This window comes from Neoarius graeffei, chromosome 4 (genome assembly GCF_027579695.1).
Source record: "Neoarius graeffei isolate fNeoGra1 chromosome 4, fNeoGra1.pri, whole genome shotgun sequence".
In the NCBI taxonomy this organism is placed as follows: domain Eukaryota; kingdom Metazoa; phylum Chordata; class Actinopteri; order Siluriformes; family Ariidae; genus Neoarius; species Neoarius graeffei.
In genome coordinates this window covers 48130391-48157877 of record NC_083572.1, presented here as the reverse complement: position 1 = coordinate 48157877, position 27487 = coordinate 48130391, and the positions used below count along the sequence as shown (strand labels likewise).

The following is a 27487-nucleotide window of genomic DNA, read 5'->3' as shown; positions in this document are numbered from 1 at the left end:
AAAACAGGAGTCTGTACTGCAGTACAGACTCATCATTCAGTTTGCCATTGCATTTAGGAGGAAATTAAACAACCTTTATAGTGTGGTTTACTATTTGAGACACAAAAGCATGTCTTCCCATTCCTTGAATGTACACTGAACAAAAATATAAACGCAGCACCTAAAGATTTTATTTATTTTGTACATCCGATACTGATTTTTTTTTTCTGCCCACATCAAATGATAGTATAGCATACCAGTAAACATTTTTTGAAAAAAAAAAAAGTCCCTCTACTCAAGTTCTGAGCAGTGCCCAGACTTGAGATAATCCATGATCCAGTCGGGTGTGACCATTGCAGACAAAAATTTCACTGAGTAATGCATGTCATGACCATCCTTTATGTGGGGCCAATAAAAGGCCACCCTAAAATGACAAAAATGTTCAAATGCCAAGATATCACTGTGGCAGCGGGGGCGTGGTCAAGCACCGGTCTGTGACAGGAGGGCGGAGTCGGGGAAGGTAAGTGGCAGATTCACTTCACCTGAGAGCAATTAACCTGTTTGTGTGTCTTCCCAGGGACCGCGCCCTATTTAGGGAGGGAGAGCGAGAGCAGAGGAGATCTCTCCCGAACCAGACACCTGATGTGTGTGTGTGCGTGTGTCTGGGTAAAACCTCTTGTGTCCCCTGAAAAGTGGAAACAATTAAACTGTTTGTTGAACCTGATCTCTGTCCTGCCGTCCTCTGTGCTCCACCCACACCTAGGGAAGTCTACAGTGGTGCCGAAACCCGGGAAATGGAGCACCAACCCAGCAGCCCCATGGAATCCTCCCCGTTCACCGACCTGGTCCACGCCCTCGCCACGGCTCAGCAAAGCCAGCACCAGGCGCTCATCACACTCCGAAAGGAACAAGAGCGGCGCTTCGATGCCCTGGTGCTGGCCCAGCAAGAAGATCGCAAGGCGTTCCGGCGTCTCCTCGCGTCGGCGGGGCCCACCAGCGCTCCGGCCGCGGGCCCGTCTCCCCTCACCTTAACTAAGATGGGCCCGCAGGATGACCCCGAGGCTTTCTTCACGTTATTCGAACAGGTCGCTGAAGCCTCGGGGTGGCCGATGGAGCAGCGCGCGGCGCGCCTCCTCCCCCTCCTGACGGGAGAGGCGCAGCTGGCTGCACTACAGCTCCCCGCCGATCGCCGGCTGGCCTACGCCGACCTTCGCCGGGCTGTCCTTCAGCGCGTGGGGCGCACGCCGGAGCAGCGGCGCCAGCGCTTCCGCGCGCTGCGGATGGAGGAAGTCGGCAGCCCGTTCGCGTTCGGCCAGCAGCTCCGGGACGCCTGCTGGCGGTGGCTGAGGGCCGAAGATCGCGACGCCGAGGGAATCGTCGATCAGGTGGTACTGGAACAGTTCATCGCCCGCTTACCAGCAGGAGCCGCGGAGTGGGTCCAGTGCCACCGCCCGGCGTCGCTGGATCAGGCAGTCGAGCTGGCGGAGGATCATCTGGCGGCTGTCTCGGCGGCAGGACAGCGGATGTCGACATCTCTTCTCTCCTCTTCTCTTTCTCTCTCTCTCTCCCCTCCTTCTGTGTCCCGTCCTCGCCCCATTCCCCCACCGCGGAGGCGGGGGCCGGCACCACCCCTGCCGGCCCGCCGCACCCGCGGTGCCCTCCCGTGTCTCCCTTCTGTGTCTGTCTCTCCCCCACCTCAGGTGAGTGAGCCCCAGAGCACCGGTGCAGAGGGGAAGCCCGGGCCGGTTTGCTGGCGCTGCGGGGAACCGGACCACCTTCAACAGCAGTGCACAGCAATGGAAGTGGGCGCGGTGGTTCGGATCCCCGACGCGCCAGAGGCCGCCCTCGATCGGGCCGGAGCGTATCGCATACCGGTGAGTATCCAAGGGGCTACATATCAGGCATTGGTGGATTCTGGTTGTAATCAGACCTCAATTCGCCAAAGCCTGGTTCAAAACGAGGCATTGGGGGGAGCACAAGGGGTGAAGGTTTTGTGTGTGCACGGGGATGTTCACAGCTACCCTTTGGTGTCGGTCCACATTATTTTCAGAGGGGAAAAATTTATAGTGAAGGCGGCGGTTAATCCTCGCCTTACCCACTCGTTAATTTTGGGGACTGATTGGCCGGGATTTCGGGGTTTAATGACGCGCCTAGTAGAGAGTGGGTCCTGCCAGTTGACAGGGGGAGGTCCCGGTGTCGTTTTGGCGGGAGCAGCTGTCGCGGAGCCGTCTACGTCATCTCCGCGTCAGGGTGAGGAGCCACCGGCTCCTCCTCTCTCTATTGGGGAATCCCTCGCGGATTTCCCATTGGAGCAGTCGCGAGACGAGACTCTGCGGCATGCGTTTGACCAAGTGAGAGTAATCGATGGTCAAACGCTCCAGCCGAACGCCACCCCGTCCTTCCCCTACTTCGCGATTATGAAGGATAGATTATACCGAGTGACGCAGGACACTCAAACTAAAGAGCGAGTCACGCAGCTTTTGATTCCAAAGAGCCGCCGGGAATTAGTATTCCAGGCGGCTCACTTTAATCCCATGGCTGGACACTTAGGGCAGGATAAAACACTAGCCCGAATAATGGCCCGATTCTATTGGCCGGGGATTCGCGGCGATGTCCGTAGGTGGTGTACGGCATGCCGCGAATGCCAGTTAGTAAATCCAGCGGCCATTCCAAAAGCGCCGTTGCGCCCTCTACCGTTAATCGAGACCCCGTTTGAAAGAATTGGGATGGATCTCGTCGGGCCATTAGATCGGTCAGCACGAGGGTACCGCTTTATATTAGTTCTAGTGGACTATGCAACGCGATACCCGGAAGCAGTGCCTCTGCGCAATATCTCAGCACGCAGTATTGCAGAGGCACTCTTCCGCGTCATCTCCCGAGTTGGAATCCCGAAAGAGATTCTGACTGATCAAGGCACTACGTTTATGTCACGAACACTACGCGAACTGTATGGGTTATTGGGGATTAAGCCGATCCGCACCAGTGTATATCACCCACAAACGGACGGTTTAGTAGAACGGTTCAACCGCACCCTCAAAAATATCATTAAAAAATTCGTAAGTGAGGACGCACGTAATTGGGATAAGTGGCTCGAACCCTTGCTGTTCTCAGTGCGAGAGGTCCCTCAAGCCTCCACGGGGTTCTCCCCGTTCGAATTATTATATGGGCGTAAGCCGCGCGGCATCCTAGACGTGCTGCGGGAAAATTGGGAGGAGGGACCTTCACAGAGTAAGAATGAAATTCAGTACGTTATGGACCTGCGCGCAAAACTCCACACGCTCACCCACCTAACTCAGGAGAATTTGCGGCAGGCCCAGGAACGGCAAGCCCGCCTGTACAACAAGGGTACGCGCCTTAGAGAGTTCACACCGGGAGATAAAGTACTCGTACTCTTGCCCACGTCGAGCTCCAAATTAATCGCCAAGTGGCAAGGACCCTTTGAGGTCACACGGCGAGTCGGGGATGTCGACTATGAGGTGAGGCGAACAGACAGGGGTGGGGCGCTACAGATTTACCACCTCAATCTGCTCAAACTCTGGAACGAGGAGGTCCCCGTGGCGTTGGTGTCGGTAGTTCCGGAGAAGGCGGAGCTGGGGCCGGAGGTTCAAAAAGGGAATTTGGCATCATGTACCTCTCCGGTCCCCTGTGGAGACCACCTCTCCCCGACCCAACTCACGGAGGTCGCCCAGTTGCAGGCCGAGTTTTCGGATGTGTTCTCGCCCCTGCCCGGTCGCACTAACCTCATAGAACACCACATAGAGACACCCCCGGGGGTGGTAGTGCGTAGCCGCCCTTATAGACTACCCGAACACAAAAAAAAGGTGGTTCGGGAAGAACTTCAGGCCATGCTCGAAATGGGCATCGTCGAGGAGTCCCACAGCGACTGGAGCAGCCCGGTGGTCTTGGTTCCCAAGGCCGACGGCTCGGTCCGGTTCTGTGTGGACTATAGAAAAGTCAACGCGGTGTCTAAATTCGACGCGTACCCAATGCCTCGCATTGATGAGCTGCTCGATCGACTAGGCACGGCTCGCTTTTACTCGACACTGGATTTAACGAAGGGATATTGGCAGATCCCCTTGACTCCATTATCCCGGGAGAAAACGGCCTTTTCCACACCATTCGGCTTACACCAGTTCGTCACACTTCCGTTTGGGCTGTTTGGGGCGCCCGCTACGTTTCAGCGGCTGATGGACCGGGTCCTCCGGCCCCACGCCACCTATGCGGCCGCCTACCTGGACGACATTATCGTTTATAGTAACGACTGGCAGCGGCACCTGCAACACCTGAGGGCCGTCCTTAGGTCGCTGAGACGGGCGGGACTCACGGCCAACCCAAAGAAGTGTGCGATTGGGCGGGTGGAAGTACGGTATCTGGGCTTCCACTTGGGCAACGGGCAGGTGCGTCCCCAGATTAATAAGACGGCAGCGATTGCGGCCTGCCCGAGGCCCAAGACCAAAAAGGGGGTGAGACAGTTCCTGGGGCTGGCTGGCTACTATCGTAGGTTTATACCTAATTATTCGGACGTCACCAGCCCGCTGACTGACCTCACTAAAAAGGGGGCGCCAGATCCGGTCCAGTGGACGGAGCAGTGCCAGCGGGCTTTCTCTGAGGTAAAGGCTGCACTGTGTGGGGGGCCACTTTTACACTCCCCTGACTTCTCTCTCCCTTTTATGTTACAGACGGATGCGTCGGACAGAGGGCTGGGGGCCGTTTTGTCCCAGCAGGTGGAGGGGGAGGATCGCCCGGTCCTATACATCAGCCGGAAGCTGTCAGTGCGTGAGGGGCGCTACAGCACGATTGAGAAGGAGTGCCTGGCGATCAAATGGGCGGTCCTCGCCCTCCGGTACTACCTGCTGGGGCGCTCTTTCACCCTCTGTTCGGACCACGCGCCCCTCCAGTGGCTCCACCGCATGAAAGATGCCAACGCGCGGATCACCCGTTGGTATCTGGCGCTCCAACCCTTTAATTTCAAGGTGGTCCACAGGCCGGGGGCGCAGATGGTCGTGGCGGACTTCCTCTCCCGTCAAGGGGGGGGGGAGTCGGCTGCGGGCCGGACGGCTGCCCGGCCTGAGTCGGGCGGTGGGGGTATGTGGCAGCGGGGGCGTGGTCAAGCACCGGTCTGTGACAGGAGGGCGGAGTCGGGGAAGGTAAGTGGCAGATTCACTTCACCTGAGAGCAATTAACCTGTTTGTGTGTCTTCCCAGGGACCGCGCCCTATTTAGGGAGGGAGAGCGAGAGCAGAGGAGATCTCTCCCGAACCAGACACCTGATGTGTGTGTGTGCGTGTGTCTGGGTAAAACCTCTTGTGTCCCCTGAAAAGTGGAAACAATTAAACTGTTTGTTGAACCTGATCTCTGTCCTGCCGTCCTCTGTGCTCCACCCACACCTAGGGAAGTCTACAATCACAGATGACCAGAATTAACCGGGAACGAGCCATTGGCATGCTGCAGGCTGGAATGTCCATCAGAGCTGTAGGGTGTCTATTGGGGGTGCATAATTCCCCGATAGTCCGCCTCCGACGACGATTTCAGCAGCATGGCACCACAGACAACATGCCACATGCATGCAGGCCACGTGTCACCACTCCAGCACAAGACCGGCATATCCGTCTGACCCACCTGCGTGATCGGTGCCGGACTGCAACACGGACCGCAGATGAGACCATGGGGAGACACAATCGCAGGGTCAGCAGTCAAACTGTGAGAAACCGACTCAGAGAAGCTGGCCTCCATGCACGTAGACCTCATCGAGGATTGGACCTGACTGCTGGGCGACGACGTTCTCGTCTGGACTGGGCTCGGGCACATAGAAAATAAAAATGAAAATGAATTTCTATCTGAACATTTGTATTTCATAAAATATGGACCGCTGTGTTTATATTTTTGTTCAGTGTACTTACCATTAGCTTTCTTACATACACATTATGTACGTCCTGAAATCAACCCAGGAAAACGTCGAGGGCACCAGTGACCGCTCATAGTGATGAAAAGCACAAATGCGCACGCAAGTCAATCAGAATTGCCGTTACAAATCAGGAAGAAAAAAACAAAACGGTGATCTCAGGGGAGGCGAGGATGCTGGTTAATGCGTCTTGTTTTTTGTAATGTGCTCGCTCGAAAATAATTTTTGTGCTTAAAGAAACCGACCATAGGTATGCCCGAATGGGCCTAACTCACTAAAATATTAATGCCTGAGTGTCTTGGTCGGGCAAATCAGGCATTCGGGCAATACCTGGTGTTGAGGCTTGAGCTGCATATTCCAAACTCTGACCTGTTTATTTTATACTTCACAGCTATGTCCAGCTACCTGTTCATTGTCAAGTCTGAGTTTCCTCTCGTCATCCAGGCCTTCTTAAGAGTAGAGGCCGACTCTGGGTAAGTGATTGTCAAGCCTTGATTGAGGCTTGGTTAAAGAAATATGTCTGTGAACACTTAGTAGTAAGTCAAGGTGACTGGAGCTTGTGGTGTAATGGTGGAGCATGCTTAAGGTGCGTTGATGAATTTAAAAAATTAAAACGACAGCATACACCTGGTGTATATATGGCATGGTTGTCCAGTTCTGCTCCAAGCTGGGTGATTTACCGCTCTATAGAATCGACAACCACATTTCCAAAAAAGTTGGGACACTGTGCAAGCTGTAAATAAAAACAGAATGCTATGGTTTGCATGTTGCAGTGCTATGAAACATGTTGCTGACACCAAATTTAAAACGAGCATATATTTTTCAAAAACTAATAAAATTTACTATGTTGTCTTTGTACTATTTTAATTGAAATAAAGGGTTTCCGAGATTTGCAGATCTTCACATTCTGTTTTTATTTGTTTGACACAGTGCCCCAACTTTTTTGGAATTGGGGTTGTAAATCTAATCCCAATGTAGTCTGACATGCTCTTCTCGAACTTGGTAAACTAGATCATATGATTTAGCTTACATTAGTGTTTCAGTCTCATCTATCATAAGCATTTGTTTCTAATTTACACAGATATGCCAATACTAAGCCCTGTGATGACCTGGCGACTTGTCCAGGGTGTACCCCGCCTTTCGCCCGTAGTCAGCTGGGATAGGCTCCAGCTTGCCTGCGACCCTGTAGAACAGGATAAAGCGGCTAGAGATAATGAGATGAGATGAGAGGTCAATACTAAACACTGCTCAGATTAGGAGCTAGGACACCTTTATGCACTGTGTGGGAACAGTTTGAGGAAGGCCCACATATGGGTGTAATGGTCAGGTGTCATATAAACTGTATATCAGTCCCCTAAAGTCTGTTAATACGCTATGTCAAGTAATGAGTAATGAGTAAATTCCCAGTTCTGAGAGTTATCTAGTAAGTTGTTCTGACCTTAAGTGCTTGTTATGTGAGGTGTGAATTTTTATTTTTATTCAGTAAGGCATTAACTTTCTTTTTGCCCTTGGTACTGCTAAGGGTACACGCCTGTGATCTGTCATGGTTCACACTCAAAAATCTTTAACAAGTAGGAACAGGAGGTGTGGCAAGAATATGGAACTGGAATTGGACAGTTATTTGAAGCTCAGCACCTGATTGGCACGTTCTCACCACTCCTCTGACACACTCCTGATGACAGCAACCATAACAACAGTTGCTGTCATAACAGTAACATGACTAAGAAGTGTGACCATTTCCTAACCCCTTCTCTTTTTTCAAAGCTAAAATCGCATGCTGTCCTGGAGCTGTAGTCAGCTGATTTCCCTCTGTAGACATCCATGTTTTTGACATATTCACCAAGCATGCTAGCAAAGGTCATATGAGGACAAAATATGTCCCTCAAAAACATAATGAAATTGATGAAGTTTGGATTTTCTTTGACGTTTGATATGACAGCATGAGTGTGGCGTTTCCTTATCTAGCATATCCTTATCTAGTCTGTCCTTCATGTTACCTTTGTTTTAATTTTTAGAACTGTATGCGCCTAATAACACTTTTGTCTAAAATATACATATTTAAATACAATAAACAATTAGGCATCACATTTATTTTTATGAGACACCACTAAGCAGACTACAGTGCCTTGCAAAAGTATTCATCTCCCTTGGTGTTTGTCCTGTTTTGTTGCATTTCAAGCTGGAGTTAAAATGGATTTTTGGAGGGTTAGCACCATTTGATTTACACAACATGCCGACCACTGTAAAGGTGCACATTGTTTTTTATTGTGACACAAACAATAATTAAGATGAACAAACAGAAATCTGGAGTATGCACCCCCCCAAAGTCAATACTTTATAGAGCCACCTTTTGCTACAATTACAGCTGTACGTCTCTTGGGATATGTCTCTATTAGCTTAGCACATCTAGCCACTGGGATTTTTGCCCATTCCTCAAGGCAAAACTGCTCCAACTCCTTCAAGTTAGATGGGTTGTGTTGGTGGACAGCAATCTTCAAGTTATGCCACAGATTCTCAATTGGATTGAGGTCTGGGCTTTGATGAGGCCATTCCAAGACATTTAAATGTTTCCCTTTAAACCACTCCAGTGTAGCTTTAGCAGTATGTTTAGGGTCATTGTCCTGCTGGACCGTGAACCTTCGTCCCAATCTGAAACCTCTGGCTGACTCAAACAGGTTTTCCTCCAGAATTGCCCTGTATTTAGTGCCATCCATCTTTCCTTCAGTCCTGACCAGCTTTCCTCTCCCTGTAGATCAGGGGTGTCCAAACTGATCCATAAAGGGCCGTGTGGCTGCAGGTTTTCATTCCAGCCATGCAGCAGCACACCTGATTTGGCTTGTTCAATCAACTGACACACCCACCCTTTAATCAAGGATGGGTGTGGCTGCAAGTATTTGACTGTGTGAAGACAGTTCAGTTGATTGAATGAGCCAAGTCAGGTGTGCTGCTGCATGGCTGGAATGAAAACCTGCAGCCACACGGCCCTTTATGGATCAGTTTGGACACCCCTGCTGTAGATGAAAAACATCCCCACAGCATGATGCTGCCACCACCATGCTTCGTTGTAGGAATGGTGTTCTCAGCGTGTTGGGTTTGCGCCACACATGGCATTTCCCATGATGGCCAAAAAGATCAATTTTTGTCTCATTTGACCAAAGAATCTTCTTCTATGTGTTTGGGAAGTCTGCCGCATGCTGTTGGGCAAACTCCAAACATGATTTCTTTAGCAATGGCTTTTTTCTGGCCACTCTTCCATAAAGCCCCACTCTGTGGGGTGTATAGCTTAAAGTGGTCCTATGGACAGATTCTCTCATATCTGCTGTGGATCTTTGCAGCTTCTTCAGTGTTATCTTTGGTGTCTTTGTTGCATCTCTGATTAATGCCCTCCTTGCCCGGTCTGTGTGTTTTGGTGAGCGGCCTTCTCTCATCAGGTTTGTAGTGGTGCCATATTCTTTCCATTTTGCTATAATGGATTTAATGGTGCTCCCTGGGATATTCAAAGTTTGGGATATTTTTTATAACCCAACCCTGATCTATACGGTACTTCTCCACAACTTTGTCTCTGACCTGTTTGGAGGCTCCTTGGATTTCATGTTGCTTGCTTGGTAGTGTTGCAGAGTCAGGGTCCTTCCAGAACAGGTTGATTTATACAGACATCATGTGACAGGTCATGTGACACTTTGATTGCACACAGGTGGATCTTAATCAACTAATTATGTGACTTATGAAGTGAATTGGTTGGACCAGCTCTTATTTAGGGGTTTCATACAAAAGGGAGTGAATACTTATACACACTCCAGATTTCTGTTTGTTCATCTTAATTATTGTTTGTGTCACAATAAAAAAACAATGTGCACCTTTCAAGTGGTAGGCATGTTGTGTAAATCAGCGGCCCCCAACCCCCGGGCCGCGGACCGATACCGGTCCGTGGGTCATTTGGTACCGGGCCACACAGAAAGAATAAATAACCTGCACTATTTCCGTTTCATTCATTATCTGAGTCTGAACGATGTTTGATTTTGAAAAATGACCGGATTCTCTCCGTTACATCCGTCTATAACTCACGCTTGACTAGAGCATGTGAGCGGAGTGGAGCGGCGAGAATTTCGGTCCTCGCTCACGGAGGTGGTCGCTCCGCTCGCTCTCCGCTCAACGTCGCACCATGCCGCTTCACCCGTTACCGCTCAGCGCTCCACCAAGATTGCATCCCGCTCCACTCCACGCTTGCTCAAAAAATATGTGCACGCATGCGCGTAGCGGACGCGGAGCACTTCCCGTATCTCTGCCCTCTGTCCCCTGCACTTTTTACAGCCATTACAACCACTTAATTAATTTTTAACACGTGGAAACGCGTTTTTCCGAGCCGCCTCTAAATGCATCATGAGCAGGCGGAGCACAGGTGGCAAACAAACACCGCTGTCGTTCATTCTGAGCCACGTTGGGCATGCTTCAGACTCGTGATGTGAGCGGTAATGGGGCGAAACTGGAGCGGGCCATTGCCTCGTTCCATCCTTCCCATCCTTGAAAAAAAAAAAATCCCGCTCCGCGCTCTTTTCAAAATTCGTCCGCTCCGCTCACATGCTCTGCTCTTGACGCATGTCAAGACGCTTATCTCAGCGACCAAGAATGTTGGAGAGAGGACATTACTCATGTTATGTTGCTGACGTGATGTTACGAGGATGCTGCTAATAAAGTTGCATACGAGTACACAGTGGATTCACATTTATTACTATATTTAGAAAATACCACAGTTTATCCACCACACCTTAAAGGCTGGTCCATGAAAATACTGTCTGACATCAAACTGGTCCGTGCTGCAAAAAAGGTTGGGGACCGCTGGTGTAAATCAAATGGTGCTTACTTACTTAGACTTAGATCCTCCTGTGCCTATTGGCACATTGGGCAGCAAGTTTCCGCCACTTGAATTTGTCAGCTGCAGCTTCATCAGCCTTCTCCCAGGGGATGTTCATTCTCTTTAGGTCCTCCTGGAAAATCCTTCTCCATGTGATCTTTGGCCTTCCCTTCCTTCTCTTTCTGACTGGTGGTGTCCATGTTATGGCTGTTTTTGCATGGCGGTGGTCTGGCAGGAGTAAGATATGGCCTGCGAGCCGTAGTCTTCTTTCAGCAACAGTTTCACTCAAAGGTCGTGATCTGGCCCTCCGCTATATTTCCTCATTTGTAACATGGTCCTGCCATCTCACTTTTAGGACCTTCCTCAGGCTTCTTTGGTGAAAGACATCCAGCTTTTTGCTTACACAGGCTGTATGTTTCCAGGTCTCACTGGCATAGATAGCTGTGGAGATAACTATGCTGTTGTAGAGTCTGAGTTTTGTGTCCCAGTCTATGGTGTTTGCTGTCCAAATGGTGTTCATTCGTTTAAATACTGTAGCTACTTTACCAATTCTGCAGTTGACATCAGGCTCTACTTTGCCATCGTTGGCTACCGTGCTGCTGAGATAGGTCAACGGTTTTGATGCAGCTATTGTTGACACTAATACTGACTGGGGCTTGGCTGTTGTTGTTGTTGTCCACCCTCATTGCCTTTGTCAAATGGTGCTAACCCTCCAAAAATCCATTTTAATTCAGCTTGTAATGAAACAAAACAGGACTAACACCAAGGGGGATGAATACTTTTGCAAGGCACCGCATACAAAATTATTTACCTCCTGAACATCTGACTTTAAAGCAGATACGCAGAACCATGGCCTCACTTTCGTTTATAAATGCCTTGAGACCTCAAGAATGGCACAGGAATAGTTTTAAGCATTAACAATAAATCTAATATAGTAATTTTTACGATTAAAATGATTCATATAAGTAGCGGTCTGAGTGAATGACCTTGGCATCTGTGACGTCACAGTAGGAAGGCTATCGGTCTCATCGCCATTTCCACTATGCTAAAACACAGAGCTAACTGCAACTCCGATCCTCCATTTTAAGCTAATTTATCGCCATGCCATGTACATGTGTTGCTGGCAGGTGCAGCAACACGACAGAAGGTAGATTTATGTTGCATTTCTGGCCCAAGAATGTTCAAACTGCAAAGATTTGGACACGTTTTGCGAGAAATTCACTGGCACGTTTTACTGAAGACTCGTACGAGACCTCTGATCTGTTGAGAAGCGTTGGCTATAAGCCCATATGGAAAGAGGGTGCAGTATCAACAATTAAAGGAAAAGAAAACTACAAGAAACAGAAAGTAAGCTCAGTTGCACCAGTTCTCCCAGATTGTGAGCCGAGCAGTAATGGTGGAGTACTCAGTATGGAGAAAATGGAGAATGAGTGGACCAGTCGTCTGATTTCTCTGCTGGATATGCTTCCCCCCCCCGCTGTATATGTTTGCCTTGGCAGCAATATCTCACCCTTATGTGGAAGAAGCGAATGAATGAAGAACTGAACGAAGAACTGAAAGTCAGATTGTTTCAACACAATTGGCCACAAGATTGGCCTTCAAGAAGCGAGAACACAGACAGGTAAGATGCGACTCTCATTTGGTTACATCATAACAACAACAACACTCGTTGTTTACCTGCATTTAGATTAATACATGTAACTTGTATTGTGTGTTTAAGTTACCGGTATAAAATTATTTAATTTGCTTCAGAATGTGATTGTCTCAGTTCATCTGATTATTTAATTAGCCTTTTATGTACTATCAGTGAAAATGTATGCATGTACATGTATGTTGCATAAGTTATAACACCTATCCTGTTTTAATGAGAGTCACATGAGATTGTCAACTCAATTCCATCCAATTCTCTAGACAGCTTTGTTCTCTGGCTTTATTTCGTAAAGTGGGGGCCTCCGTGGCCAACGTGTTACTATCAGATTCACTTTCCGATGGTTCGAACTGATAGGTTCTATGTGTATAGCAGTAGCATGTACACATGCTCCAATTTCAGGACTATCACAGTCAGATGTATTACTATCTGAGGAATCCGAAGAATCTCCAATAAATCCGAACAAAGAGACCATTGCAACCACTCTCGCCTGCCGAGTCTGGCTTTGGTCTATAGCTTTCAAAGGCCTCAGCCTTAAAACCGGTTACCGCTGTGATGTCACACACTCAGGGCTGGCTGGCTCAGTGGGGCAGCTCGAATGCCAACTTTGCAGTCGATTTGAACTCTCAAATATATATATGTAGGTATCATGCCGCCATTTTGTCTCTTTAAGAAACTACATTTCCCATCAGCCTACTTCCGCGTTGACCTACGTCACGCCGGGGCGGGATCATCTACGTCATCATACAAGGAAGCATAAAACAATGGGACAACGCTTCCATCTTTGTCTCTCGCGTCCGGTTTTCAAGGAAGCTAGACGCACAAAAGAGATGGTCTCCACCCAAAAAGACGTCTTCTTTCTTGCAAGATCCATCACTCAGCGCAATTTTCTTTCTTACCCTTGGCAAAGGTAAACTCTAGAGTCGCGCGATCTTTAAACTCAACCTGAGTTACAACCGGTTTACTTGTATTAGAAGTGACGTCACGACTGCAGCCCAGGCAGTTAAAAGTTAAGAAGCGATTGAATCCTTTTTAACTCAAAAGCTCTGTGCATCTTATTCTGATCAGAGACTTTTCCTCACGAAAGCTGAGGTTCGGACCAAGAATCCTCTGCTTTCCACGGGAACCACCCAAGTGCTCTGCTGAACCCGAAAGTTTTCTACGCCTCCATCACGAGCGGCTCACGTGCTCCCACGGCGAGGCCCGAAACTACACCGGCGAATAGTTCTTCATATCTTGCTAAAGGCAGAATTAAGTAAGATTTTGGCATTTGGGCATAATTAGGATAGTCTTAGGAATTTGCTTTTATTTGAAATAGTGTGAATTTAAACCCAGGTTTATCTGTTACACTGTTAGACACGCAGCGTGTTGATTTATTTTGGTTCTATGTTCTCTCAATTGTTTAATAGATAGGCTGCACATGCTCCTCTCTGACTAACACTTTAATTTCCTTATCATATATTTTGACCTTATCAAGGTTTCAGTGAGTTTGGTAATGTTATGAGTGTGGAATCTTTTGTTACTGAGAACACGTGCTCAACAGGCCTGACCAGGCCTGATACACTTTAGATAGCTTCCCTTTGGCTACGTTCACACTGCAGGCTGAAGTGACTCAAATCCGATCTTTTCGCCCATATGTGACCTGTATCCGATCTTTTATTGACAATATGAACGACACAGATCCGATTTTTTCAAATCCGACCCAGGCCGTTTGGATATGTGGTGCTAATTCCGATTCCTATCTGCTCTTTTCATATGCGACTTCAGTCTGAACCGCCAGGTCGCATTCATCCGACTTACACGTCATCAACAAGCCACAAACATCACTATTCTGCGCTGAAGTAGGCGGCGGGTCTCTCAAAAAAGTTACAACAACATGGCGCATAATCACGGGCGCAGATAGAGGGTGGGACGAGTCATATTTAAATTCACCTCGTTCGGTCCCCCCTACTTATAGGGAGGAAAAAACGTCTATGCTGTCTTTCTTTGCATAAGGCAAACCTCACGGAAAAATCAAAAGACTAATTACCATTCGGTTTATTGAGGTGCACGGCAGTGTATACATAGTTGCAACAACTCACATAAAACAAAACAAAGACTGATATTCAGTTGGTGGAGCTGCGCAGACTGCACAGGTTGCGAGCTCGAGCTTGGTTGCTATGGTTACTAACAACAAGTTTGACAGGCATATCGGGGTTGGGGTTGGTTTGCTGGCAGCTTTGTCCCCCCCCAGTTCAAAAAACGTATCTGCGCCCCTGCGCATGACATCAATGCGAGGGACGCTTCGGGCTGTGAAGGTTCTGAATCTTCTCAATGGAAGGACGCAGAGGTTAGGGAGCTGATTTCCATTTGGGGGGATGCAGCTATTCAAGCTAGATTGGATGAGTCATACCGCAACCGGGCGGTTTTACTTCCGTAAACACTGGCCATGCTCACTGCGTGTGACGTCGTCGTATCCTGCAGTGCGCATGCGGAACACTTTTAGGTCGCTTTTCGTTCATACTGAGGATCACATACAAGTCGCATATATTTGTTAATGTGAACGACCTCACAAAAAAATCGGATTTCACAAAAAAATCGGAATTGAGCATTAAGCCTTGCAGTGTGAACGTAGCGTTTGTCTTTAGCAACACGTGCTCAGTAGGCCTCACCAGGCCTAACAAACACACTTTAGCTAGGCCATAGGGCCTTTCACAAACACACTAGCAACACAAGGCTAATCTAGGCCTCCACCACGTGTAGTTAGCTACACGAGGCTAAACACATGGTCAAGTCCTTCCCCCACACACACACGCGCACACACACACACACACACAAGCACACATTAGCAACAGAGCTAATCCTTTGTTCTATTTAGATAACATTCTTTTGTTTTAGCTAGCAACAAGCTAGGCCATACACACACACACCACACATGTATATACACACACCTCACTGCTTGTATATATTGATTTATTATTTTTCTTTGTTATGATAAATTCATTTATTAAACAAACTGTGTTTATTTGTGTGAACAATATATGAAGTCCCCAATCTCCCTCGAATTCAAAAGGGTGCATATAAAAGTTATGGAATGTGGTAAGTGATTGTAATAATTTGGAAATATACCATAATCTAGCTGTTTGGTAATTTATTATTAAGCACCAGGATTAATGGTGTGATTCACTAAATGATTCACTAAATGATTCATTGGTATGATTCACTAAATGATTCATTGAACGATTCACTAAACGATTCACTAAATGAGACTGATTCTATGGTATGATTCAATTCAAATGAGTCAAAGTAAACGATTCAATGGGATTGATTCATTTTAATTATTAACCTTCAAATTTAATGAGACTGATTTAATGAGATTGATCACTTAATTTCAATAATTAACTGATTGCACCCACATATATATATATGTATGTATATTTTTTTATTCCCATTTATACAGCATACGAGAGTCAGGGGTGGAGATCCTATCCACTCAGAAATGTATTTAAAAATAAAGGTTCTACGTATCTTCTTTAATATCTACACAAAGCTAAACACAAACCACCATTAAACCAGCATTAACACAAATGAAATGCCTTTCGAAAGACTAGTCCTAAATTTATAGTGGTATAGTGGATAATATAGGGATTCAGTATGTGTGAGACATGAAGTGACTCAGTGTTCTTAAAAAAATCCTCGTCCTGAACTGAGATAAATAGTCATGTATTTTTCAAATAAAGCTTTCTAACGTAATTTATTATGTATCCTAGCCTAAGTGTACAGTGTATTTGATTAGAGTGAAAAAAACAAACATCGCCAGTGGATTTTCCATTGATTCATCTTCCAGGAAGAGTATATTGTCACAGTTATAGTCAGTGACCACATATCCTGTGTGTAGTTAAAGATTCATTGCATGTGATGGAGCTGTGATGGAATATTTATAACCCCAAATCAGGAAAAAAAAAAAGTATGATCGATATTTGTTAGAACCTGTGTCTGTCTCAGTTCAGATGCGTTGACGTAAGAGCGCTCTGGAGCAGGGAGAAAACAAACCACACGAATGAAATCAATCTGGTTTATTCAGGCACTGCTCAGTGATACACAAAAAGAGCAGGGTTTATATACATCAGAAGCTTTCGTGACAAGATAGGTAAGGGGCCCGGGGGCACAAGGTGAACTCGCCAGATAAGGAGTCGTTTTTATTATACATGAAAGAGCAGAATGTACACCCCCTAGAACAGGAGGGTCCAGGAATGTGGTTTCAGCGAAACTAGAAGGTACAGAGAAGAGCAGAAGAGTATGTTCTCGCGGCTATGCACGTTTACCAGGATGTGAACAGGTCATAAGTTCAGTACAGCTATGCACGAGAACACACATACAATCTTACAATCCCCTCTTTTATACTTTGTTTACAGAGTATAACTACAGTTTAGACTCTAATGTATTGGCAGACATAGGGGTGTAACCAGAGTGCGCAACCATCATATTGTAGATCCTATCCATACAGCAACGAAACAGAAAAGGGCCACATATGCAAACGAGAAGACCAATCACCAGTACAGGAATAATCATAGAGATGTATGGGGCCAGTCCAGTTGGCAAATTGCCAAAAAACGTTGTCCTCGTGGCTGGCTTGAGCGGGATTCCCTGCTCCAAGCACTAAGACCAATACCAGAAGGAAAGTCATACTGGTCACTGACTTTGTTCTTTCTGTGTCCACAGGATGTAGATAGTTGAAGGTAGCCCAGGCTCACGTGTCTTTCAGATTCTTTAGCCCAGAAGTCTGCAGGACTCACCGACCATCCCCTCTTTGTAGATCAGCCGAAACCGGATTATTCCAGATGCTGGGGAGAGGATCCCTGAAAAGGCCGTCAGCTGTTGTCACAACAACCTTCTGTAACACAAAAACCTATTAGACATCATCATCATAGATTCAATTTACTATTGGAGCCTTCTTGATTCGGCTGGCGTGGATCCACTGTGGAAAAAGGTCAGTTAGTACAGCCGTTCGAGTTACAGCGAGCACATCCGTGGGTTCACTGTAGGGCGGTTCCTCCAAAGGAGCGCCTAATTTCGCAAATTTCTTTACCAACACTTTATCCCCTACCTCAAAGGGGTGAGTGGGTGCCTCAGGAATGGGAGGCTTTTTGGAATTTAGTCTCGTCCAGTACTCATCCAACACCCGCATGAGACCCACGGCGTACTCACTGAGATGTACATCAAGATCACTCGTTCCTATAGCCTGCACACCTCTGCGCCAGGGTGTAGGAAAAGGCCGGCCCATCACGAGCTCGTACGGAGACAGGTTGTCGAGGGCCACTTGAGCGGTCATTCGCATGTCAGCGAGAACTAAAGGCAAAACTTGTACCCAATTTTTAGTACCAGCTTCTTGCATGGCTTTACGCAGCTTACCCTTGATTGTTCTGTTTGCGCGCTCCACAATGCCGGAGGACTGCGGATGGTACGGGATGTGGAAACGCCAATGGATCTTTAAGTCTTTACACAGTTCTTGTGTCACCTTAGAGGTGAACGGCGTACCTTTGTCAGAGTCTATCCCTACCGGGAGACCATAACGCGGAATGATTTCTTGCGTCAATTTGTTTACCGCCGTGCGAGCGTCTTCTTTCCCGCAAGGGAAAGCCTCCACCCATCGTGAAAATTTGTCGACCATGACCAAGAGATACTTAAAGGGGCCCTGTTTTGGCATGTGAGTAAAGTCAATCTGCCATTCCTGGAACGGCGTGTCAGGTATGGGAAGGTGCTGATGTACCGCGCCTGGTTTAGATGGATTATTCTGGGCGCACGTTAAACATCTGTCTAGAATGTGATGTACATCGGTGTGTATTTTGTCGATGCAAAATATTTTGGATAAATCCTCCACTACCCCCCTTCGTCCGCGGTGAGTGGGACCATGAAACTCGCGGACGAGAAATGGAGTGCAATGTCTAGGCAAACAAAGGCGGCCCTGAGCATCGATCCGAACGCCGTCAGACGGCTGCGCGCCGCATGAGTCCCAGAAATGGTTGTCTGAGGCCGAAGCGGAGGCCTGGAGGGAGATCAAGTCAATGTCCGGAAGAACGGCACTAATCATACGGCTGGATGAGACCAGGGAGAGAGTAAGCGAAGGCGGAAAAACACCGGAGGCAGCCGCGGCTTTGGCAATGCGATCGGCGAGAGAGTTTCCCCTGATCTCAAAAGAGTCCCCAATACAATGAGCACGAGTCTTAACAATGGCTAAAGAGCGCGGGAGAAGACACGCTGTAATAAGATCAGTAACAAGCGAAGAATGAGAAATGGGCTTACCGTCTGCAGTGGTGAACCCACGCGAAGCCCAAATCCGACCAAAGTCGTGAGCAACGCCGAAAGCGTAACGTGAGTCAGTGTAGATAGTGACGTCTGTGTCCTGAGCAATAACACATGCACGGGTTAGAGCGTATAGTTCGGCAGCCTGAGCCGAGGAGAAAGGAAGAGAAAAAGCTTCAACAGTTTCATCAGGAAGGCGGCACACAGAATAACCACACACGAAAACGCCGTCAGAGGGGCGTGAGCACGAGCCGTCCACAAACAGCGAATCACCTGAAAGTAACGGGGTGGAGCGTAAGTCGGGGCGGATACTTGTCTCGAAAAGAATGCTAGAAATGCAGTCGTGTGTTTCAGAAGGAAGAAAATCATCCTGTGAATTGAGGAGGCGCTGAAGCGCGTGCGCGAGAGAATCAAAGGAGGAGGAGGGCTTAACAGTAAGGTTTTCGGTGGCCAAAAGAATAGACTCGTATCCAGAGCGACGCTGCGCAGATACATGCTGGGTACTGAGGTTCTTTAAAACGTGCACTACATCATGTGAGGTGTGGAGAACGAGCGGGTGAGACAAAACCAGCCGTTCAGCGTCCGTGACCATGACAGCACATGCAGCCACCGCCCTGAGGCAAGCAGGGAGACCCTGTGCCACAGAATCAAGAGTTTTAGAGAGGAACGCACAAGGCCGCATACCCCCCCCGTGCTCCTGCGCCAAAACCCCAGACGCAGTTCCCTGCTGGTTGCACACATATAAATGAAACGGCAAACGGTAATTCGGAAGTCCGAGAGCAGGGGCCGAGCATAAAGCCTGTTTCAAGGCCCTGAAGGCCGTCAGCATCTCATCAGACCACACCAGGGGCTGAGTCAAAGGGTCCGAGTGCAGAATTGCAGAGCGCAGACACTTGTCATAGGTGGAACAGTCAGGAATCCACTGGCGGCAGTAATTGATAAGTCCCAGAAAAGCCATGAGGGCGTGTTTGGTGGCAGGCACCTGAGTGTCTAGGATGACCTGCACACGCTCGGGGCTGAGCCTGCGGGAGCCCTGGGAGAGATCGTGACCCAGATATCGAACAGTGGGGAGGCAGAACTGAAGCTTAGTTCGTGAGACCTTGAAACCTTCTTGCGCCAGAAGAGAGAGGAGAGCGAGTGTGGCTTTAGCGCAAAGGTCCTCGTCCTCCGCCGTTACCAGAAGATCATCCGCGTATTGGAGCACGGAGGAGCCCGAGGGGAGGCACAAATCGGCCAAGGCGTCCCTAACCACGGCTGTGAAGACCGCAGGAGAATCAACATACCCTTGAGGTAACCTGGTCCAGGTGTACTGCTTACCCCTATGCGTAAAAGCAAACAGGGGCTGTGTCTCACAGCCCACAGGGACGCTGAAAAAGGCAGAACAGAGGTCAATCACAGAGAAAAACGCATGTTCACACGGAATCGAGGCCATAAGAGAGGGAACGTCTGGAACTAATGGGGCGACTGGGATAATTAACTCATTAATCTTACGCAAGTCCTGGGTGAAACGCCACGTGCCGTTGGGCTTCTGCACCGGGTTCACTGGGGTGTTATAAGGGCTGACACAGGGAACAACCACACCTTGCTCTAGGAGAGAACACAGAACATCATCAATGCCAGACAGTTTAGCTGGGGAAAGGGGGTACTGTTTTACATATACTGGCGAAGAGTGTTTAATGACCGCCTCGTAAGGGGTACAGTTAACAAAGCCCACCTCGTCCTTATGTTCCGCCCAAAGAGAAGCTGGAAGGTCAGAAAGAGAGGGTGTGAGGTGGGTAACGGCACAAGCAGCATTGAGAAGGTTATGGGGAAGAGAAAGGGAGGTGAGGGCAAGAGCAGCCGACGAAGTGTCGTCTGGTATGTCAACAACCATGTGTGAGCCACTAAAAGAAATAGAGAGCCCTAGGAGGCTCATGAGGTCCCGTCCAAGCAGGTTAAAAGGGCAATCAGGCATGCAAACAAAGGAGTGAGAAAACTTCAGTAAAGGATCAAGGGCACAAGTAACAGAAAGGGGGGGCGTGCAACTGGAATGGAAAGGAACCCCTTCTATTCCCACAGAGCTTACAGACCGTGTAGATAAAGGACCCGCATATTCCCTCCCCACTGAGGACATGGTAGCCCCGGTGTCGAGTAAAAAAAGATATTCAGTCCCTGCCAGGCATAAAACAATAGTGGGAAGATCTTCGTTAAGAGGGGAGCTGAATAAAAGATTTAACATAGCAACGGTCGGGGTTTCATCGCTCTGAGGGCAGCCCTATGGGCGGGCAGGATCTCTCTGCCCTGTGGGGCTTGAACCGGCGCGCATGACGGGTTTCTCGCGTTCCTGCTCATCTCGCTGTTTCGCATGACATTCTCTTATCCAGTGTCCCTCTTTTCCACAATAGTGGCACTTTCCATTTCTCCTCCCTCCCCCGCCGCGCGGTCCCGTTCGGCGACCCCTCTCCTGTCGTCCCTCCGCTCGTCCGCCCGGCACGACGGATAAACATGCTTTATTCGTTTTACAGTCTAAAAGACCATCGCTCTCCAACGTGCGCACCCGCTCCCCGGCCTGACGGAGGACCAGATTATTCCGGTCACTCCAGTGATGTTTTAATACGCTCTGTATTTCGGGGCGACAATTAGACAGAAAGGTGGACAAGAACATTGGGTTCGGGTTTGCCAAATCAAGTTCAAGACCTCCCAAATGTTGCCAAACTTCCCCAAAGCGCTTCCAGAAAGCCGACGTCAGCTCAGAACGCTCCTGTTTGCAATTAGTGACCTGTGACAGGTCTCTATTTGCTTGTTTTAAGGCGAGCAGGTATCGCGTCAACTGCTCGCGAAGCTGCTGCAGCGCGTCCGGCGTGTCTTTCCAAAAGAAGGTAGACACGGTGCGCTGGCGAGGGCGACCGTTTTCCCCTACCGGAGGCAATTCCTCCTTAACATTAACAGCAATATCGTTGACGGGGCGGAGGACCTGTACGTTTTCTAACAGGGCCGTCTCATCGTATGCGCCTCCTAATTTATTCTGCAGAATAAACCGGTAGTCGGCTCCCGTTAGCTGACAGTTACGAGAAACATTAATTAACTGATCAACGAAGAGCAGAGGCTTGTCGGGTGACGGAAGAAGTGAGATGATGTCCTTAAGAGCCGACGGGGACGGAGGAGTTATATCAATACCACTGCGCTTTGCAACCCATACACAAGCAGCGTTTTGTGGCGGATAAGGACGCGAGCCGGCGTCTGGACCCACACCATCGGGATTATCCCAATCATCATCATCAGTGTCATCATCGGTGTCGTCACTGCTTTCTTCGTCTTTGCCGGTCTTGGCTGATGCAGGCGCACCTTTTATCCCTCCAGGGCGCTGCCCTCTGTCAACCGTGGGGGGGGGGGGCACGCAGACACAGCAGCCAGGGACGGATAAATTTTAGGAATCGTTTTTACAGATGACGACGATTTACCAGTAGCTTTTCCGGTCTTACTGTAAGGCGGAGGTTTACTGTCTAACGAGGCTGGAGGAGCAGAAGGAGATTTAGATTTTCCCAACGCCGCCTCCACCGTTTCTGTAGTAACGGGCGCAGATCGAGGCTTCGGGATGGACTTCAAGACTGAACGGGGAGTATAGGCCTGTTTAAAATTATCCCATACCTTTTTCATGTCATACCACTTAGCGTAACCCTCCCGCATATACGGGCGATCCCAACCGGGGTCCCCTAATCCCTCATAAATCATGCGATAGGCTGATGCAAGATAACCAGGATCGAATGTACCTTGACGAGGATAGGAAGGAATTTGAGGGTTGGCCTCAGTCCAACCTGCCAAATTATCGAGCCAGGGAGAAACATAATAAGCAAAACCGCACCTAGTCATCCATTCGGCCGGGGTTTCCCCTGGCGCAGGCTTAGGGAACGAGCTTCCCATCGTACAATGACAACAAACGGATCTGAAGAGGAACAGACAACAAATATAGTACAAATTTGTATAGCGCGCTCTTCCTGGACTCGAACCAGGGAAAACTGTCCTCCGTAGGACACTACGAAACTACTGCCAACCAGGTAGTCAATCAAACATGTCTTACCTGATTGAGAGTATCACGTCGGGGTCACCAAATTGTTAGAACCTGTGTCTGTCTCAGTTCAGATGCGTTGACGTAAGAGCGCTCTGGAGCAGGGAGAAAACAAACCACACGAATGAAATCAATCTGGTTTATTCAGGCACTGCTCAGTGATACACAAAAAGAGCAGGGTTTATATACATCAGAAGCTTTCGTGACAAGATAGGTAAGGGGCCCGGGGGCACAAGGTGAACTCGCCAGATAAGGAGTCGTTTTTATTATACATGAAAGAGCAGAATGTACACCCCCTAGAACAGGAGGGTCCAGGAATGTGGTTTCAGCGAAACTAGAAGGTACAGAGAAGAGCAGAAGAGTATGTTCTCGCGGCTATGCACGTTTACCAGGATGTGAACAGGTCATAAGTTCAGTACAGCTATGCACGAGAACACACATACAATCTTACAATATTGATATTAAAACTGAAAACTATAAGGGCACTCGGTAGAGTGCATACCTCTGGCAAGCCACATGTTATCAACATCAAAATCCAGGCATGAAAACGGGTCGGGGTGAAAAAGGTGAGAAGGGTGCGCGAGTGGTGACGTGGCCTCTGGTGTTGTTTTATTTTGTTTGGGGGGTCTTCCCCCAGAATAAATATTATAGCCTCCTTACTAAGTATACTGTATTGACATTTGCACAAGGACATACAGTACAAATACATGTAGTTATAGTGAAATTATACCCTGGAAAAAAATGTGAATAATAGAACGAAGAAAGTGGAACACAAGGAATAGTGATCATTTTTTCCTTTTATTTGCCTGGACCACCAGTATCTCCATGGCCCGCTTTCGCCGAGTTGCCACATGTTTCAGCCTTGCCCGCTTCTCTCCTTCAGCAGTCTGTTTCTTGGCCTGCTGAGCACTGCAAGTTGCTTAAGAGCTATACTTGCTCTGCTGCTGCTGCTTTTCCTCCTTGTTCACCCTCTGCTGGTGTTTGTATGTGGCTGCTGCAGAGTTAATGTTCTTGCACAATGTTCTGTCCACTTCCCCAAACTTCACGTCCTCCCTTCTAAAGAGCTGCATAGCTGTCTTCCCCCTGGACATCAGCGTGTACTTGACCGTCTGTATTGCATTAAATGTTTCCACATTCATGTTGCCACTCTTTTGATCAATTACATCATTCATCAGACTAAATGAGGACTCGACTCTAGGTCCATGAAAGATGGAGAGGCAACACTTAACCAGTGCACCCAGGGAGGGGTACTTGTCTGGTTTGTCGAAGACATGACCCCACCACTCCACGATGCTCTCTCCCTCCTTGAAGCTGGGGATGGTCAGGTCAACACTGAACCGCACAAGTTCCCTCTGGATATCCTGGTCTGCTGGCAAGAGGTGCCCCAGCATACCACTCAGCCTGCCAAGATATGGAAGTACCTGCAGCTTTCAGCTCTTTTTAAATCAAGGCTGAATACTTTCTTCTTTGCTGCTGTCTTTTATTAAATCAAATTTGAGACTTTTAATTTGATTTCTTTCAGCACGGACAGCACTACAAAATGGCGTCTCCAAGAGGGCTACCGCATGACGTCACCGCGCCGCGAGATTTTGTTAGGCACCATATTGGAAGACCAAGTACATGCACTCACAATATAAAACAAAGTACGAGCGAGAGTGAAGTGACACGATGGATGATAATTCGGGTTATGTGAGTACATTACCAGCTGCAGAAAGGGCACGGTATGTGGAGAAACTGGCTGTGATTGATGGGTTTGACCCATATGATAAGACTCGGGGCAAGGGAGAATGGAAACATAAGGAGGACCTGACACCAATTCTGCCATCTGTTTGCTACCCAGACATTGTAAACTATTTGTTGTTTACACCCAGTGCCTACACTGCTGATGACTTGAAAGCCTACAAAGGGCTACAGGCTTACAATTATGTTGTTAGTGGCTTGGGTCGTGATGTTACAGCTGTTATGAAGAATAACCTACACATAGTTATGGCCAAGGTAATCTTGTTGATATTTATCTTTTAATAATATAGCTTTTGAGTTGAAAAATTAATACTTTGTTACTATTAAGGTATCCATAATTTAGGTTAATTTATCCAAATTATACATATGTATTTATGATATATGCCTACACAATAACTATGCTTTATTTATATAATAGGAGGGAGAGCAAGCCCCAAACCATCCTAAATTATTATTATTATTATTATTAAATTGTAGAAGTCTGGGAGGCTTGCTCCTCATACAGTTATCAACTTGGGGCCAATTTAGCATGTTTTAAATCTGAATTTCTTGCGTTTGCTTACCTCAAAGTGTCCGCAGATTGTGCACAGACTTATCCATTATATCCACAGTTTTTTGCCAAGTCTCACACAGGTTTCTTTCAAGTCTACTGTTGGGCCAATAAATCATAAATAAAACAGCTCAGATTTGTTTAAGTCGTTTGCCACTCCACTTTATTCTCGTGGGTTCACATACCGCTGCCGTTATTTCCCCCTAATCACAGGTTTGTTGGCCTTCCAAAATGGCGCAGGGTCTGTTTACTTCCGGTTTCGGGTGACGTCAGTGAAATCCCTCTATACAGTGCCCTCTATAGTGAGTAGCGAGCAATTTCGGACACAGGGATTGTCAAAAGACGCGCACGCCCTCTTTAGAATGCTGACGTAATCAAGCCGGAAGTTTTGTTTGTTTTGATGGCAAATCAGGAAAGTTTGAAAAAAGTAGGAAATTCAGTCCGATGACTCAATCCAGCTTCCGGTGGTCTGGTCTGCACTCCAACTCATGTGTGCACGCTCTGGCCAGCAGGAGAAGAGGCGCGAAATGATGCTGCTTGCCCTTCGCAGCGAGATGTACTCGTCGCTATGGCGTCAATATCAAAGCAGGAGGAGGAGGCGCAAACCGGCATGAACTGTCTATGGGTGCGAAGCGACCTCCTTGCCCTTTGGGTCAATATCAAACACCCCCCCCCAATTTATTTTTCTCATCGGATCTACACGATTCACGTAGGTCACCCATTTTGGTTTCAAAACGGCGAATTTCGCCGAAAGGTGAGGGATTTTCATGCATGAAAATCAAATCACTTGAACCTAGGATACTACTAAAGCTACACACCAAAGTTTATCAAAATCCGTTCACTACTTTTTGAGTTACATTGGGAACAGACAAAACCAGAAGGGCACTCGATAGAGTGCATACCTCCACCAAGCCACATCTTCAGATTTGCGTTAAAATCTAATCAATTGTTTTTTAGCCCATGGCCCACATTTCCTCAAAATTTCATCAAAATCCATTCACTGCTTTTTGAGTTACATTGGGAACAAACAAACAAACGGAGGTGAAAACATAACCTCCTGCAACAAAGTTGATGGACATGACAATGATTTGTAAATAATTTTTGACCTGTATTGTACTCAAAGCAATGCAACAGCACATTATTTGATGTGTTACTTATGAATTGTATAGGTGTTTTTTTGTTGTTGTTTTTGTTTTGTTTTTTTCCAAAATAAACCTTTATTTCAATTCGGATTCTTGCAACAGATTTAAAAAAAAGTTGGTTCAGTAAAGCATTTACAACTTTGTAATGTTGCCATTTCTTCTCACAGCACTTAAAAGATGTTTAGGGACTAAAGACATCAATTGATGAAGCATTCCAGCTGTTATTTTGTCCCATTCTTCCTGAAAACAGGTCTTAAAAGGAGATATGCAGAGCCTTTATTTTAAAATAAATTTCTGAGTGGATAGTATCTCCATCCTTGACTCTTGTATGCTGCATAAATGGGAATAAAAAAAATATATTTTCGAGAGTTGAAATCGACCGCAAAGTTGTCATTCGAGCTGCCCCGCTGAGCCAGCCAGCCCTGAGTGCGTGACGTCACAGCGGTAACCGGTTTTAAGGCCGAGGCCTTTTACAGCTATAGACCAAAGTCATATAAATAAACATTTATGGTGAAAGTAAGAAATACCGTTACCGACTTGCTCAACTAAGACTGATTTGACTTCATTGATTGTGGGTTGACTCTCATTAAAACAGGATAGGTGTTATAACTTATGCAGCATACATGTACATGCATGCATTTTCACTGATTAAAATGTAAAAGGCTAATTAAATAATCAGATGAACTGAGACAATCACATTCTGAAGCAAATTAAATAATCTTATGCCGGTAACTTAAACACACAATACAAGTTACATGTACTAATCTAAATGCAGGTAAACAACGTCGTGTTGTTTTTTTTATCCAAATGAGTCAGAGCTTACCCATCTGTGTTCTTGCTTCTTGAAGGCAGGTTGTTCTGAAACAATCTGACTTTCAGTTGTTTGTTCAGTTCTCCGTTTATTCACTTCTTCCACGTAAGGGCGAGACGGCAGCAATATCCAGTTTAGAAATAAGACGGCTGCTCCACTCATTCACTTTTCTTCATACTGTGTATTCCACCATTAGTGCTGGGCTCAGGCAATTACTAAAACCCGGGACGGAACGGGATGTCACCGGTTTTAGCAACAACCGCAGGGAGGTCACTGCCCGAGCGATATGTCACGTCCCGTTCCGTCCCAGGTTTTAGCAACAACCCTCGGCTCACTCTGGGAGGACTGGTGCAACTGAACTCACTTTCCTTTTAAAATAAATAAATAAATGAAATAAATACTTTCCTTTTCTTGTAGTTTTCTTTTTCTTTAATTGTTGGTACTGCAACCTCTTTCAATACGGTCTTATAGCCAACGCTCCTCAACAGATCAGAGGTCTCGTACGAATCTTTAGTAAAACGTGCAGAGCAGAGGAGA

At 47.4% G+C, this 27487-nt stretch overlaps 1 protein-coding gene across 2 annotated transcripts in view; it reads left to right on the top strand.

Moving 5' to 3' along the window:
• Positions 1–27487, top strand: part of slc38a3b (solute carrier family 38 member 3b) — a 145382-nt gene that overhangs the window by 78939 nt on the left and 38956 nt on the right. For both annotated transcript variants that reach the window (XM_060919294.1, XM_060919293.1), the window contains one exon: positions 6272–6353. In XM_060919294.1, coding sequence (XP_060775277.1) covers positions 6272–6353 — 82 coding nt within the window. The remainder of the gene's footprint in view (positions 1–6271; positions 6354–27487) is intronic.